The sequence below is a fragment of the Amphiprion ocellaris genome, chromosome 15 (assembly GCF_022539595.1).
Source record: "Amphiprion ocellaris isolate individual 3 ecotype Okinawa chromosome 15, ASM2253959v1, whole genome shotgun sequence".
Lineage (NCBI taxonomy): Eukaryota > Metazoa > Chordata > Actinopteri > Pomacentridae > Amphiprion > Amphiprion ocellaris.
Window position 1 is genome coordinate 28245686 of NC_072780.1, and position 16869 is coordinate 28262554.

General features: G+C 38.7%; 2 protein-coding genes across 2 annotated transcripts; both read right to left on the reverse strand.

Annotated features, from left to right (window-relative positions):
• Positions 1-381: 381 nt before the first annotated feature.
• On the reverse strand, positions 382-3871 carry LOC111584596 (bromodomain-containing protein 2-like). Its single transcript, XM_055018093.1, has 4 exons — positions 3622-3871; positions 3082-3401; positions 2704-2832; positions 382-2429 (listed from the first exon to the last, which is right to left on the reverse strand). The coding sequence occupies exons 1-4, from the start codon at positions 3663-3665 to the stop codon at positions 2302-2304; spliced, it is 621 nt and encodes a 206-aa protein (XP_054874068.1). The 5' UTR covers positions 3666-3871; the 3' UTR covers positions 382-2301.
• A 2851-nt stretch (positions 3872-6722) lies between these two features.
• Positions 6723-13477, reverse strand: hsd17b8 (hydroxysteroid (17-beta) dehydrogenase 8). Its single transcript, XM_023293751.3, has 9 exons — positions 13328-13477; positions 11668-11870; positions 11473-11589; positions 10135-10230; positions 8372-8457; positions 8189-8273; positions 7236-7278; positions 7034-7108; positions 6723-6919 (listed from the first exon to the last, which is right to left on the reverse strand). The coding sequence occupies exons 1-9, from the start codon at positions 13371-13373 to the stop codon at positions 6900-6902; spliced, it is 771 nt and encodes a 256-aa protein (XP_023149519.2). The 5' UTR covers positions 13374-13477; the 3' UTR covers positions 6723-6899.
• Between the last annotated feature and the right edge of the window lie 3392 nt (positions 13478-16869).

The following is a 16869-nucleotide window of genomic DNA, read 5'->3' on the forward strand; positions in this document are numbered from 1 at the left end:
CAGTAGATGATGCCTAAGTTTCGCAATATGACTAATATTGATAACAATTAATATTTAAAACAACCGAAATTATCATCTGACTGAAAACAGATCGTCAGCTTTTATATTTATCTGATTACCAGATTTTTTTTTTTAAAGCCAGAGACTCACTGTCATCCATTTCTGTCTTTTTAAGTTTTTATTTCAGTATTTCCAGAATAAGAAAGCTGGAATCAAAAAGATACCTGGGTTGCTCTCCCAATATTTTCCCTGTTGGATGAGTAAACTTTACACTTTAATTCATCTTTCTAACAGTAGTGTCTCTGTTTTCAAGCATTCCTATTATTTCATGCTGCATGTTCCTAAAATAATCTGTAAATGAAATATTCCCACAGTCAGTGAAAAGATGAACATGTGTCTGTTTATTTATGTACAGATGTTCAGATGAAATGATGGAGTACAGAGGCATTTAGATTCCTGACAAACTTCAGAAGAGTGAAACCGACAACTGGAGGATTTTGTCTTAAAAAAATCTTTGCAGGACAAAAAAAAAATCTAAGTTACCGAAGAAAAAACAAAAACATGCTCAAAGATCGAGACTGTAAAATATGTACACTTCTACAATCCTGACAGTTAATCTGTGCATAATTCATAAACTTCCACTTAAAACCTTTCAGGATTACGAGAAAAGTGTCTCCTTTCAGATTCCTCCTGAATAAATAATCAGTTGCAGACAAACAACAGTCCAATCTCAAGTCACAGGCGATTTTAGAAAAACCAAAAAGAAACACAGCTCACCTAAAAATCACAAAATTGTTTAGTAGTACCACCAAAACAAACAGTGCATCATTAATACTCAAAACATTAAACCATCTTCTGTTCACTGGATCCCAAAACTCAATAAGCCACTTCCATGTTTTCACTGACTTTCTTTAAAAACAAACTGTTTAGAGAAAATCTCACCAACAGCAGCCGGTAACAATTTCCCATCCTGGTGTTACTAAAGTTTCTAATCACACAAATAAGTAAACCTAACAAAACCCAGCTAATACACAAGATCAAACTTTGAGCTGCCACAGATCTCAAAGGCCAAACAGTTTTAAAGACAAAGCAGTTTTGCTTTTGTGACACCAGAAGTGGAGGATTTAACCCAAAACGTTTCCTACTTGAATCAAATACTGAACATAAGAAACAGCAAAACCTTTTCTTTGTAACGTGGAGTCGAATGTTTTGAGACTGAAGTTAAACAGTAAAAGAAATCCAAAGAACCAGGATGTTATTTGGGCACGGGTGAGTGGACGAGACGCGTCCTCACAATTTATTAGCAGATTGGTCACAAGAAGAAAAAAAAGCAACATGTTTACAGAGAAATGGATGAAAAAGACAGCCGACAACAGAAATATTTACGTACAAACTGCAACTACGTCACATTTCTGTACAGTGGCCGACCCTGTGTGAGGGTACATGAGGACACAGGGATGCAGGGAAGTCGTACATGAGTATGCAGATGTCTGTCAGCTCCTCTGTATTGCATGCATTCTGTATTCTACTGAACCAAGGTGCTTCTGTGTGCAGACAGATTTTCAACGCCTGCGTCAAAACAATGAGGAACTTCACAAGGCTGCACTTGTGGTGCCGGATCTCACACTCGCGCATGTGCATGCAAACACATACGTGACACATTCATACAAACACACACACACGCACAGACACACAGAAACACATTTCCCCTCTTCATCACTCCAGAAAAAAACTAAACAAAAACTAAAACACATCTCCGCCCACACCAGTTCGATCGTTCCCAGAATGAGGGAATAAATTAGCTCCATAAAATGCTTCTTTATAAAAGAAAATAGATATTTATATAACTGTACACCTTATCTATACAGCATAAAGACAGGGAGCACGCTAAGAAGGGAAATTATCTCCAGAAGTGAGACAGATTCTGGCTCTAGCACCCTTATCCCTCCAACGTATGATCTTCTCCTGCATGTACAGGAGATGGAGCGTCCCTCACTCCACCCAGCGAGGCCGGTTCTCCAGAGAACAGCAGGACTTCACACTGAGTCTCCTCTATTCCTCCGTTCACATCCATCCTCAGGGTTTCTGTGTGCAGGTCTGGATGAATGAGCTGAGCGCAGGGAAAGCCCCATCTCTCTCTTTCTCGGTTTGACAAGTTGAGTCGGCCAGTTTGTGCTGGTCTGGTCTGATCCGCCCTGCGGCTCCGTCGTCAGCAGCTCTACTACAGTTCAGTCCACTCGGTGGGAACAGAAACTCCCAGGGTTCCTCACATGACCCCTTAGTAAGGAAACGGTCCAACGCTCAGCCGGAGTCTGAGTCGCTTGTGTCTGAGGATGAGGACGATGAGGAGGATGAAGAGGAGTCCGATGAGGAGCTACTGGCGCTGAGGCGTGACGGCTGGGTGTGGGCTTCAGTTGCAGGTTTCTCTGCTGGAAAAGCAAACGACAACGTCAACATGTGCTGCACAACCGGCTTTTGATTCATATAATGTACCTGAGGTAAACAAAAACTATTTACGCACTAAATATTGTTTTCAACAGTTCACTGCATGATAAATAATAAATTTGGATAGGTTTCTGTCAAAATGTTAGTTTTACGTGTGAACAAATCACATCTTGATATTCCATCGTATTCTCCAACATCCACACACTTTAAATTAGCATTACTGTTAAATAACACTGTAAAGCAGAATGCAGGACTTACGTTTGGTCTTCGGAGGCTTCTTTCCAGAGTTGAGTTGACCACTGACATCCATCAGCCTTCTCTCCAGCTCCATTTGTTTCTCCAGAGCAAGTTCTTCCCGGGACTTGCCAGCACTGTTCTTTTTATTTGCTGCAGAAACACAGACAAGTCCTATTATCACTCAGTGGGGTACAGTGTGATACATGTGAACATGTCGAGGCTGCTGAGCTCAGGTGCTCTGTGTACTTAGAAGGCCTCACAAAGACTCAGCATAAAGTCTGTTTCTGACTAATTAAAGACTCACGAGACATTAGCAATAACATGAACATTTAAATAAAAAAGTCAGCACAAGATTGCCTGATTATGGAGCACTAAAAACAAAATCCAACAAATACTAACCATATGGCTTTCGAGGTTTCTTCCTCAGACACGTCATGACGTATCTCTCCAGCTCCCTCAGCGTCGACGGCTTCAGCGTCTCAAAGTCTATCTCGATCTCCTCGGGGTTGGTGTCTCGCAGCGACGGTTCCCGGGACTGGATGATGTAAACGACGCGGCCCAGCTTCTCACCAGGCAGCTTGTTGATGTCCAGGCTGAGCTGACGCTTCTCATCATACGACATGGGTGCCGTCTCCTCCTCTTCATCAGAGTCAAAATGACTCACTATGGGCTCGTGGACCGGCTGAGGCACGTTAAACGTCATGCCGCCCTTTTTGGATCTGGTGAAACACAGGAGAAACTGTTAGCAGATGACTGAGGGAAGGTCGACTCACAAAGTGGCAGCAAAACAGGATCATGGTCATGAAAGTCTGTAATGGAATCTCACAGATACTCATTTTAAATTACAGTAACATCCAAACTTTTCAACATCTTCCAGCTCATGCAGCATGAACAACATACTTTCAGTTCCTACACCATCCAGTAGGTGTCACTACTCACTTGTTCTTGTTGTTCTTCTTGCTCGGTGCTTTCTTTATTGGCATTACTGGACAGCTCACACCTCGGTTGCTCTTAGGTTTTGGAGTCTTGGTGATTTTGGGGGTCTTGGGCGGCTTAATAGGCGGTGGTTCCTCCTCCACCTTCCGATGTTTCTCTTTTTCTACTTTTTTCTTCTTTTTCTTGTCCTTCTTCTCTTTCAGTCTTTGAATTCTTAATTTAACGTTAGACAGTCTGTTTGTGCATGCAGTGAGGCAGGAGAGGAGACGTGTTCATATCTAGATCAGTGAAATTAAAGCCATTATTTTTGTAAGCTGTGCTAAATGTGATGCTCTTGTATTTGCATATTACTGGTGCCTTTGAAAAGAGCTGATTCTCCTTTAAATCACGGATCAGACTACCAGGGTCGCTACCACACTCCAGTTCAGTATTTGCTGAGTCACTTTCTGGGTGCTTTGATTATTGTTTTCCATCCAGAACACACTTTTTCTGATTTAGCATCTGAGCACAGGACATCGTCAGGGTTTAAATATGTATATGAGACTCAAAGTTCCCTCCTGTTTTCTGCAGCAGTGAATAAAACGCATGCTTTACTGAAAGAAACTGTGTGGCAAGGTGCTAATTACACAAAAGCGTCAAAAGGTTTTAGCATTCACTCTGAGTCTTCCACTTTCTTTAGCCTGTTTTTACAATTTCATGAAGCTTTTCACTGGGGAAGATGTGCATTACATTCCATTTGTACAGAAATAGTGATATTCTATTGTATTTATTTAAAACAAACAGGGTGCTTTGAGATTTAAAAAAGAAAAAAAAAACAAGAACCAACAAATATTTCAGCCAAATGTGGTGTATTTCATTTGTATTTATTTCCTGCAGCTGACACTTGAAGGTCGAGTAAAGCGAGTGACTTCCGTGTTAAACTCACTGTCAGTCTGAGTTATGGTGCTTCTGTTTACACCCTGTCCAAACTCCTTTTGTACAACCAAACTATCTGTGGCCACATTTTATTGTAATATCCCTTTTTAGTGTTTTCATCACCTGTACTGTGCTGTTAAATTTTGCTTCCACTGTAATGATTAAATGGTGACTCTCCAGTTCTGTCACACTTCCTTGTCGTTGCTGCTGTCTTGGTTTTCAGGCTCGGTTTGAAATGCATCACAGAGATACAGTTTAAACTCGGCCCCTGCATTTATCTTTCTATATCTGGACTGAGGTGCTAAAATACCGAATTCAAGGATCTTTTAAATCTCCACCTGAGAGCACAGCGGGGGAGAGAAAGGCTGTGAGAGGGAGGAGACAAGATGATGGGGTGATTTCATTCTAGGGTTTTATTTGTTTGTTTCTTATGTGATTGTCTTTTTTATATGTAGCAGGAAACTGGGGAGGGATGGCCAAAACCTAAAACCAGAAAAATCTGTCTTTCTCCAGAGAGAATGACCTCAACTATTTGCGATTGTGTTGAAGGCATTTCAACATAAAAAAAATATGGTGCTGAAAAGAGAAAAAAGTATTATTTTATAATGTCTGTAAGTAATGTTTTTAAAAGTTTTTGTTTCTGTAATATATAATCTTTTTAAAAAGAGCTGCTTGACTTTTGTTTTTTTTCCAAACCGTGCTCATCAGTGTGGCCACAAGGCATCAGTGTTTCCCATTTGATCAGGAAATTTAAACGCAGAGATAACAAGTGCTGTAGTCAGTTTTGTTGGTTTCTATTTAAGTTTTTGTGCTTTACTTTAAGACAGACAATACATACCTTTTTAGTTTGTGTGGTATTTGTCTGTTTAATTATTTGCTTATTAATGTAAATGTAAAACATATGGTTTGCTTTGTGAATCAGCAAGTTTAATTACGGATTTCTGTGATGATCGGCATACGTTTGTCTGTTAGTCCGTCTGTCTGTTAGCAACATTACTCAAAAACAGAATAACGGATTTGGATGAAATTTTCAGGGAAGGTCGGAAATGACACAAGGACCAACTGATTAGATTTTGGCAGTGATGCAACTCATAGTCTGGATCCACGGATTTGTTAAAGATTTCTGTATCATTGTAAGATAACGGCACATCACTGTAACTATGACAAGTGAACACTACATCAGCTGCCTGCTGACGATCACATGATTGCGATCCTACTAAAATCCACCGCTGCAGACTTATTGAGACATTCATCAGAAATTTTACAACGACTGAGCAGCATTGGTGAAGTACTGAACTCTCTAAGTGCTTTTCTTGTTAAATAATGCAGCTTATACTAAGCTTGATGGTCAGTTTAAATCTTACCATGTATTTCTAGTAGATATTTTTGATCATTTCTGTGGATTGTTTAGCAGTTCCTCCTCTTGATGTTGTTGTTGTGGGAGTAAGAATTGAACCTAAGGCTGTTGTCACCTTCAGTTCATCTTAATCTCCCCAGACCTTTGATAAAAGATGGTGCAAAAAGTGGTGTTTTCTCAGATGATAATGATTCTTGTCCTTTGGTTTTCTCAGGCACTAAATTTCAACTGCAGTCAGTAAAGAAGATACTAATTCATCGTCCTTTGCTGCAGAGCGATTGAATCTTTCCCTCACTGCTGTTATTGGCTCAGAAGGAACATAAAGTTCTGCTACATAATCTTTCAAATTATGGGTTCGATTTCCAAAACCCGACTTGCATGTTTAGCACCGTGAGAACCAGCGTCTGCTAACCGATAACTCACTGTGAAACATTTCTGTGGCTTCTGACTTTTACAACTGATTTCTTTTTTCTTTTTAAAAAAACATGGGCAGCACCTAAAATAAACTGGGATCTATAAACTGAGAGGAGAACGACTTTGTGGCTGAATGAGTTGAGCACCTGCCTGTAACACCTGAAAAATGCAAAGATCATTGGTTCAAATCCCATTTAGCTGTTTAATTAATCAGTGTTTTGGTGCCAACATCCAAATAAACTGCATAACGGCTCTCAGAGAACATGTGAAGAAGCTGTGGTGGTCACCCTCTGAAAAATATCTGGAGTGGTTGGTTGAAATGCTAGTGGTCTGTCAAGGCTTGGTGGACACTTGAGAGGTAAATAATATTTTTAATCTACAATTTTATAGATTTGTTTCAATATCTGGGACACAAACACTAGATTTAGCTGTTTATTTTGTACAAAATGTGGCTTTACACTGTACAGTACATGTTCACAGCCAGATTTACAAACATACATACAGCACACACAGCTATTCTGATTAAAGAGCCACTAAAAGTTAGAATCATTTCAGAATTAATTATAAAGAAACTAGCCTCCTGATGACAGCTGGTTTAGCCAATAAAAAGTCCACCTGGCAAAGAAAGACACACAAGTTTGAACCAGATAAAAGTTTAGCTGAGTGGTACAAAGTATGTGGTATGAAATGTTTGTAGAGAAGCTGGCAGAGAGCTGAATCTTACTGTACCTGTCACTTCAATACTGGCTCCTGTGACGTATCGAGAATCATCTGAAGCTAGAAAGGCACAAACATCAGCGACCTCTGGAGGACAGAATGAGAAAGATTTATTTAAAAAAAGGAATCTGAGATTTGGACCGTTTATACTCTGAATAAAAGACATGCAGTGAAAACAATCAGTTTAATTTGAATAATATTCGCATTAACTGACCTGCAGGTTCACCCATTCTTCCCAGAGGCACCAAGGACTGCATCTGAAAGACACAAAACACAGCAAGAAATAGATTTTAGGAGGACATCACTGTAATAAAGATTATAATACACGTATTAAAACAAAATGCTCCATGTAGTAAGCACACATCATCATATAAACAGACCATGATAAAAGAATAAAAGTATTAAAAGAAGCCAAAGTCCATGAATCCTGATTCATGGATTCCTGATCGGATTTTACCAGAATCAGGTAAAATCAGGAAAAGCAGTGCGGAAAAGGTAAGTTTAAGCTTAGATTTAAAAGAAGCCACTGCCACGGGGTTAAAGATCTGAGAGACTGTAAGCATTCAGACCCTGGAGCGTCTGTAAGTAATTAAAACAATCTTAAAGTTGACTGTAAAATGTAGTGGAAGCCGGTGCAAAAAAGGCTGAAACCAGTGAAGAGTTCAAACCTTTTTACTGGTTAAGATTCAGCAGCTCAGTTCTGTACCGTCAGTGATCAATCTGCAGTTTTATTATTCTGTCATAAAAAAAAAATAAAAGTTCTGTAGGAGAGAAAGACTGTCTTCAGTTTGCTGGAGATTTTATTCAAGGATCAGTTTAAACAAATCCAAGCAGCCGAACCCTAAAACAGTTTTCTAGTCGTCAGCCTTCAGCTATCGAGCCCTGAAGATAGTTTTGGTTTTATTTGTTACTGTGATGGTAAAGATCTCCAAGACGTCTGCTGCAAAAATGTCTGGTTCTTGGATAGTTTAGGTAAAACTACCCTTTAATGACGGCTGCTACAAAGGAAGAAGTGAAAAATAAAATAAAATGTAGCTGTTTTTTTTTAACTGGGTAACTGTACTGAAGCTTGTAAAAAAGGAAACAGAATTTTACATTTTATTTAAATGTGTGTGTGGGTGTGGGTGTGTGTGTGTGTGTGTGTGTGTGTGTGTGTGTGTGTTGTACCTTGCTAATAACCTTCTCTGGTACTTTCTCCGTCATTGGAGTCGATATGAAACCTGGCAGCACACAGTTACAGCGAATCCCAAACCTGGAGGGAGACAAAACAAATAAATATTAAATAAATGATTTGAATTCAATCAGCTCTGTGTGCCTCAGTGTTTCCACGATGCATCGTCTTCTTCTCACCTGCTGAGCTCTTTGGCAGCCGTCCTGGTTAAACCCTGCACTCCGGCTTTAGAAGCAGCATAATTTGCCTGTCCGAGGTTTCCCACCTGCAAACATCACCAACACAGACACAAGGAGGAATCAGATGTTGAATCACTGCAGGTTTAAACCTCACAGAGGACTAGAAAAGCTGCTTTAACAAGTAGTTATGTGTTTAATAACAAAAAGACACCCTTGATGAAACTTATACTTTGATAAAAGTTGATCAGAAAACTTCAGTGACGTCTGTAACTTCTTCAACTGCTTCCCTATTTTGTAGTAAAATGATGTAAATAAACTGAACCACACGGACGATGTGGATTTATAAAGTCTGCCAGAGAGAAAAGCCTCGAAAGTTTCTGGTTTTAGTGACAGAAACACTCTAAAGTTTAAGTATAAAGAACTGCTTGTGGCTGTGTCAAAATAAAAGCATATTTAATGGAAATATTCCCAAATACTAACCCTAACCCTTAAACTGGACATGTGGTAACTAAACAATATTCTCAATCAGATAAACATTTTCCTTCTAATATCCAGTGAACCATTCAGACTAAACCTGAACTAACAGGCCTTTGATACTTGATGCTTGATGAGTAAAACACTGACTTGCTGCAGCAAAAACCATGAACTGGTTGAAGCTGATGATGCACCACCTTCTTTTTCTGCTCCAAAGTGAATCATTTATTGTTGTTTATCAGAAATAACTGCATCATTGTGGTTTGGAGGGAAACAAATGAACCACATTTTCAACTTCACCTAAATCACACAGAAAACAAAGTCTGTCCTTCTCTGGAGCAGCATTAAACCTCCCAGTCTCTAAAGCTACTGGGAAAGTTCCTGAGTGTAACTGTGCACACAGGGATCTCTGTCTCCTGCTTAAATTATACTTCACATGAAGCTCCACACTACATCTATTCTTTACAAGACGCTACGATATCAACAGACCATTTCTCTCTAAACCTGAGGAACATATTCCTCCTCATCTCCTCAATATCACAGTGCAACCTGTTATGAAAAATAAATGATGAGTTGTTCAAATTAAATGAAGATTTCAACCCATTTGAGAAATGAATGCCATGTTTCTAAACGTGACGTTTTATTGGTTCAAGCATCATCACGTGTGTTCATGTTACTGAAGGGATGTCACACTATGAGGTGAGACAGACAACTAGAAGATGTACACTACCGTTCAGAAGTTCTGAGTCACTTAGAAATGTCCTTATTTTTGAAAGAAAAGCAGTTATTTTCAATGGAGATAACATTAAATGAATGATAAATCCAGTCTAGACATTGTTAATGTGGTAAATGACTATTCTAGCTGGAAACAGCTGATTTTTAATGGAATATCTCCATAGAGGTACAGAGGAACATTTCCAGCAACCATCACTCCTGTGTTCTAATGCTACATTGTGTTAACTAATGGTGTTGAAAGACTCATTGATGATTAGAAAACCCTTGTGCAGTAATGTTAGCACATGAATAAAAGTGTGAGTTTTCATGGAAAACATGAAACTGTTTGGGTGACACTAAACTTTTGAACAGAGTTGAAATTTTAAAAACCATTCTCTGTTTTTCTATCTATTTTTATCTGCCCTTCTTCTAATTGGTCCATTTGAGCTCCACTGCAAACAAACTCCAGACAGATTGAGGCTGAAAACAGCTAACGTGTTCAGCATTTCTGCATAAAGGCTCATAATCTCCAGCTTCATGTTGAAAATGTGGCTCAGGCAGTGCTGGCTCCTCACCTTCCCCACGATGCTGCCCACAGTGACGATGGATCCTTTGGAGGCTCCACAGGCCACCAGAGCCTGAGAAACAGCCTGAGTGACCAAGAACGAACCCTGAGACAGACACAAGACGAAAGGTGACCAAATAAATCCCTCCACTCTGTCCTGTCACTCAACATTCAGAACTAAGCTTTCAACAGAAATGGAGGTGGATGATATAATGCAGCAGATGTATTTTAGCTTGTTGAAGGTTTAAAGGTGTAAAACTGTCTGGATTCAGCTTCAGTTTGGTTTCATTGTGGAAGGAGGCAGTTCAACATCAACAGCTAACAGAAAAGGGAAAAGAGGATTTAAAGTATGAGCTTCTACTTTGCTATAAAGTGATACATTTAGAACATTTCTCTAAGTTTGATACCAGAAACCTGTAAAAACACAAACTGAAGTCTCTCACTTCAGCTTTAAGGTGAAACTAGAGGAAGAACTTCCTTCTTCATGGAGCCTCTCAGCTCATGTTGATGTAAAACACTGGATACTGACAGCTGTGTTCCAGCAGCTGATCATTCATTCAGACCTACTTTTTACTGATTCTTGGTTGAGTCTTGACTATACTGACCAGTTGTCTCTCAGCAGCAGGTGATAGTTTGTGTTTTCTTCCTGATTGTTGCAGTAACACAACTACACCATGGACTTCATACTTACAAACATTGGTTTACTCAGATGCTGCTTTTAAAACGCTCCAAGTAACTTTCTGACTTATTCAAGTCAATGATATTCCTTTTTCAGATCTTTGCTGAGCTCCTTAGAGTTTCCCACTGCAGTGTTTGTGGCTGAATCGAATGAGTGGATCAAATGGGCTCAGAGGAGTCAGCAGCTGTAGTCGATCATAATCACTAATGAGAAGTTAAGAGGCAATAAAACTGAGAAAATATGATTAGAACAGCTTTCTACATCAGCAAAACTGATGATTGAAGTTGCTGTATGTATATTTTTGACCCAGCTGATTTTTTCATAGTGTCAGAAAACCTAAAGTAAATCTATGAAAGAACCAGAATGCAAGATTGTTTTTTGTAATAAAGTTGTACGTGTTTTAATTAATTGATCCACATAAAAAATAAACAGTTGTAAGAGTCATTTTAAGTTCTAAACTGCCACAATAAACATGGTCTATACAGGTGTATGTAAATGTTTGTTCACAGCTCTATATTTAATCTCTAAGTGATGTGACTTTTAGTTTGTTGAAGATTTAAAGGTGAAAACTGGTCTGGAATCAGCTCCAGTTTGGTTTTATTTTGCTGTTAACATCATTCAGAAACAGGCTGAAGCCTCTGATCAGTGATGGAGCCGACAGCTGCTTACCTTCAGGTTGACCTGGATGACTCTGTCAAAGTGTTCCTCCTCCATGCTGAGCAGGAAGTCGTCCTGAGTGATGCCTGCTGCGTTCACACACACCGAGGGAGGCTGGAAGTAATGAGTCTGGAGGGAGAGATGAGAGTTAAAGGAAAACAGGAAACATGCAGCACTTAAAGCAGGACTCTCTCCTGTGTTTCACACCTGTATACTTGTTACCAGCTTCTTTATGCTCTCCTTCGAGGACACGTCCACCACAGCCGCCATGTGAACCTGACCTCTCAGGTCACCTGACAGGCTCCCCAGCGTCTCATTGGCCGACTCCTCACTGATGTCAGCGACCACCACAGAAGCACCTTCAGAGGCAAAACGCTGGCAGACCGCCCGTCCAATCCCACTGCCTCCTCCTGGGTGGAAGAGAGGAGCATGAAGTCAGAGAGGACGGATGTCAAAGAAAATACAAGAGGTTGAGACATGAATTAATGAAGATTAATGTCCTCAGAGGACTAACCTGAGCTAAACATATTCTTATTCAGGCCTCCATGTGCAGTTTAAAATCCATTTACATTTAAATCACAACCTCAAACATGACAACATTTATCATTTTAACTGCATTAATCAGATCCAAATTTAACTTTCAACCGAAACACAACTCAGTGTGCTTACATCTTGAAAGGCCAATAAAAGGACAAATGACACTGTTTTATTATTTATATTACAGCTGAAATGTTTCATCAAAAATAAAACAAAACTTCACTGGTTGATTCACTTTTTCACTTCAGAGTTGATTTAACTAGATCACAGTCTGAGGACAGAAGTTTAAGGTTCAATAAGGGTTTGTAAAGACGAGCGCTGTTCACAGAAAAGAAAGAGGGGAAACAAAAAATGGATTCTAACATAAAATTTGTCTGTTTCCCAGAAAATGTTGTGGATTTTGACAAAGTGTGTTTTTTACACCTGCCACTTCTTTATATTCTTTTTGTCAACATGTCCACCACAGCTGCTTTTCATGTGAATTTATGAGGCAATAATGACCTCAGAGTGAAGACAGAGTTCACCCAGGAGCTTTGGATACATTTGATAAAAAGAAAATCAATAAATGAGGACAGACTGACAAACTGGACAGGAGACAAACTTTAACTAGAGATGTTTTCATCACCTCTCTGGTTCAGGCTTCCATTTAAAATGTTTTAATACTAAAAGAAAATATTCACCTAAGCACACCTCTTTGTGTCAGCCTTGCATTGCCACTGAGCTTTTAACATTAATCTCTGTACTGAATCATTCTGTGCATTTGAACTGTATCTGTTGTTATTCTGCATCCTGAACCTCCAGCCCATTTAATAATTAACCAGTCATAAAACAGTCAAAGATAAGGATTGATCGGTGTGGATTTTGATAATTATTTACTCATTTTTGTGATTCTTCAAGCAAAAATGTTGAATATTCACTGTCTGAGGCTTCTCCTACACGATGATTTACTGTAATTTACATGACTGTAAAGTGAATATCGCTGGTTTGAACTGTCGATGGAAGATTTAGACTCTCAGAGACACGTTTCATTATTTTCAGCCATTTCATAGACAAAACTATCACTTGAGGGAATAATATGGGAAAAATGATCGATAAAAGTATTTTTGAGATACGGATCTAATTAATAGTACTAAGACAAACTTTCAAACTTTACTAAACTTTCTCTTAGAGTTCATATCTGCAGCAGAGGCAGCTGTTAGCTCGTTTAGCTGCGATAATTAGCACCACGTTAAAAACAGCAATAACAACAATAAAATAAACAACATACAGACTACCTTTCTGTTTATCTTTGTAAACACAGAGAAGGATTCGTGTTAAAGGAGAAACTAACCAGTGACCAGCGTCAACCTTGATATGAGCCTTGTGGCCGCCGCCATGATGGATTTCTGTTGTTGTAGTTTCCAGTTTGTCCTCCAGGCGGCGACACAGACTCACATTCAAATGTCAGGTTTTCAGCAGAGGAAGAACGGAAGCTAGAAAAAGATTATCTTTACAACTTTTTTCAGATAATGAAGACATTGACTCTGCAGAGTTTATATTTTTAATCGTTAGCCATCACTTTGAGTTCATTGCCGACAGAGGAAGTCATAAAACACTGACTACTGTGACCGTCCTCACTAACAAACATCTCGCCATTAGAGCGTTTTATTTTAATTAGAAATTCCTACCGGAAGTACGTTTAGATGTTATTATATCTAACTTAATGTTGCTTTCTTTAAATATTAAAACATTTTAAATGGAAGATGGAACCAGAGAAGTAATGAAAACATCTATAATAAAAGTTAATCTTCTGTCCAGTTTGTCAGTCTGTCCTCATTTATTGATCTTCTTTTCAAATATATCCAAAGCTCCTGGGTGAACTCTGTCTTCACTCTGAGGTCATTATTGCTACTTAAATTTACATGAAAAGCAGCTGTGGTGGACATGTTGACAAAAACCAATATAAAGAAGCTGCTGACCCATATGCAGGTGTGAAAAACACATTTTGTTTCCACTGAAGTCAAAATCCACAACATTTTCTAGGACATACTTTACTCCTTTGACATATAAGTTAGAATCCTGCTGCTGCACGTTTTGTTTCCCCTCTTTCTTTTCTATGAACAGTCCTCGTCTCCCCCTGCAGACTCATTACTTCAGCCTCCCTCAGTGTGTGCTGGTTAAACTCTTACATGACTCTCTGGTTGTGTCAAATGCTTCGAAGCAGTGTGTCAGTCTTGAAGCAGTTGTGTCAAAGTGGTTCACTGCTTCATGAAGCTTCGATTTCACCATCACTAGTTCAGACTGGTTTTCTGTTTATCTTTGTAAACATAGTGAAGGATTCGTGATAAAGGAGAAACTAACCAGTGACCAGCGTCAACCTTGATATGAGCCTTGTGGCCGCCGCCATGATGGATTTCTGTTGTTGTAGTTTCCAGTTTGTCCGCCAGGCGGCGACACAGACTCACATTCAAATATCTATAGGCTCTGTAGAGTTTATATAGAGTTTATATCGTTAGCCATCATTTTTGGGTATAGGTAGGACAAAGCAAGCTCTTCTTATTACATATAAGGAACAAACTGTGTTTCTTTTAGCTAGCGAAAACAAAACAAGTAAATTAGTTTACTTAGCTTACTGATTTTGAAGGAGTAGGAAAAAGTTAACTAAACCTGAAGATGGCTTAAAGTAACAAGAACAACGAATTAAGTGATCAAAAATTAACCCAAAGATAATACAGTAAGTCAATAATTTAAAGCTACCAAACATTGCAATACACGACATTACAGTGCAGATATGCAATATAGAATACACTCTATCAGGAATATACTATATATCATGGAAAAAGTTGACATAAATATATATACAATCATGGAAAAAATGATTAGACCACCCTTGTTTTCTTCAATTTCTCGTTCATTTTAATGTCTTGTACCACTAAAGGTATAATACCTGAAAAATACAATGAACATGACAAAAAATGCAGCTGATTAGATAATACTTTACGTCCTATTTGACATGCTTAAGCTTAATTGTATTCCCAGGGTATATATGAGGCCATTTCATGTCATTAGCAGCACTGCACATGCAAAAGCCTGGAGTGGTTTCCTGATTACATTCAAGCCGTAGCACAACTCAGAAGTTGTCAGCTCTCACTTAATACCTAAAACTAAAGAATTATGTGAAGCTACAAAGGCAGCCATGTTGACACTGCTGGAAATTGGCATGAGTAAGAGACAGGTAGCGAATAAACTGAAGATCTCCAAGACAGCCGTTCATTACACCAAGAAAAAACAAGCCCAACATGGTTCTACCAAACTGCTAGCTGGTCACAGCAGGAGACATCTTTCTACCCCATGAGATGACTGTGCACTCATCTGTTCCTGTGTCAGGAATCGTGGTCAGACCTCCAGGGACCTTAAAAATGAGTGGACACTGTGGAGAAATGTGACTTGTTCAAACCGTCTACTTGAAGCTGGTCTGAAGTCTCACAGGGCAGGAAGAAGCCCTTCATCAATGAAAGGCAGAGGGAAGTCTGGTTACTCTTTGCTGGGGATCACAAGGATTGGACTGTTGATGATTGGGCTAAGGTTCTCTTGAATGAATCCAATATTCAGTTGATGTACACTCCAGCCAACTTACTGGTTAGGAGGAAGCCTGGAGAAGCTACAAACCAGACTGTCTGCCCCTTAATTATTAAGTGAATTAAGGAATTAAGTGCAGGTATTGTACAGAGTCTCCCAAAAAATTTGACATAATTTTAAAAGCAATTATCTTGAAAACTGCTAAGTCTAGCTCAGTGAAATTGAACAGTTTAGGTGTTGAACATCATACATTTATTATGGGAGCGATTTCCTAAATGTTGAATATGTGCACCGCCTGTGACTCGTCTTGGGTGACTGTGTACGAGGATATTCCAAGATGCAATATGACTTCTCTTTGGGAGTGAACAGCATGGCTCAACCTGAAAACAGGACAAAATTAAAACATTAAATATAAAATCTTGATCTGTTTCTATACATTCTGTGAAAATTTGAGGTTATTTCAGCAAGAATTGCCAAAATTATTGGCCTGCAAAATGATGTCAAATTTTTTGGGACACCCTGTATTTTAGAAGTTCTTACTTTACGATATCTAACCTTTAAGTTAAAAAAAACATACTAAAGTCAACATTAAATGACCAAACAGATGTTATAGGAGCAGTTGTGTTACATATTCTGATCTTGTTTTCTAAAGTTGGATCTGCATTGTCCTTTCTCTAATCGATGTCTCATAAATCCAACAGCTGGAGTTGGTTTTTTGCACTAATTAGACAGAATCAGGTATAAACTCAGCTGCAGCTCAGCAGGGACATAAATGGAGAATTTTGGCAATTTGTTCTCTCCTGTAGATTTGAAAATGTTAGAATAAATGAGATAAAAAGCTGAAACAATCATCAGTCTCTCAGAGAAAAATGAAACGAGTCATAAAAAATAAAAACAAATGACATGAAGTTCATGTTTCCTTACAACTGATTTGAGGAAATTAAAAGAATATTTTACCATTTTTTTCATTGTCACAGTAGATAATGCCTAAGTTTTGCAATATGACTAATATTGATAATAATTAATATTTAAAACAACCGAAATTATCACCTGACTGAAAACAGATCATCAGCTTTTATATTTATCTGATTACCAGATTTTTTTTTTTTAAAGCCAGAGACTCACTGTCATCCATTTCTGTCTTTTTAAGTTTTTATTTCAGTATTTCCAGAATAAGAAAGCTGGAATCAAAAAGATACCTGGGTTGCTTCTCCCAATATTTCCCTGTTGGATGAGTAAACTTCACACTTTAATTCATCTTTCTAACAGTAGATGTCTCTGTTTTCAAGCATTCCTAGTATATGTTCCTAAAAT

Excerpts from the sequence above, each read along its gene's own strand:
- LOC111584596 (XM_055018093.1), bottom strand. The coding sequence starts at position 3,665 with ATGCCAATAAAGAAAGCACCGAGCAAGAAGAACAACAAGAACAA. Across the intron at positions 2,833-3,081 it reads GAAACCTCGAAAGCCATATG|CAAATAAAAAGAACAGTGCT; the intron begins GTTAGTATTTGT and ends GTGTTTCTGCAG. Across the intron at positions 2,430-2,703 it reads GAAGCCTCCGAAGACCAAAC|CAGAGAAACCTGCAACTGAA; the intron begins GTAAGTCCTGCA and ends TTGCTTTTCCAG.
- hsd17b8 (XM_023293751.3), bottom strand. The coding sequence starts at position 13,373 with ATGGCGGCGGCCACAAGGCTCATATCAAGGTTGACGCTGGTCACTG. Across the intron at positions 11,871-13,327 it reads AAGGTTGACGCTGGTCACTG|GAGGAGGCAGTGGGATTGGA; the intron begins GTTAGTTTCTCC and ends TCTTCCACCCAG. Across the intron at positions 8,274-8,371 it reads GCTGCCAAAGAGCTCAGCAG|GTTTGGGATTCGCTGTAACT; the intron begins GTGAGAAGAAGA and ends GTCTCCCTCCAG.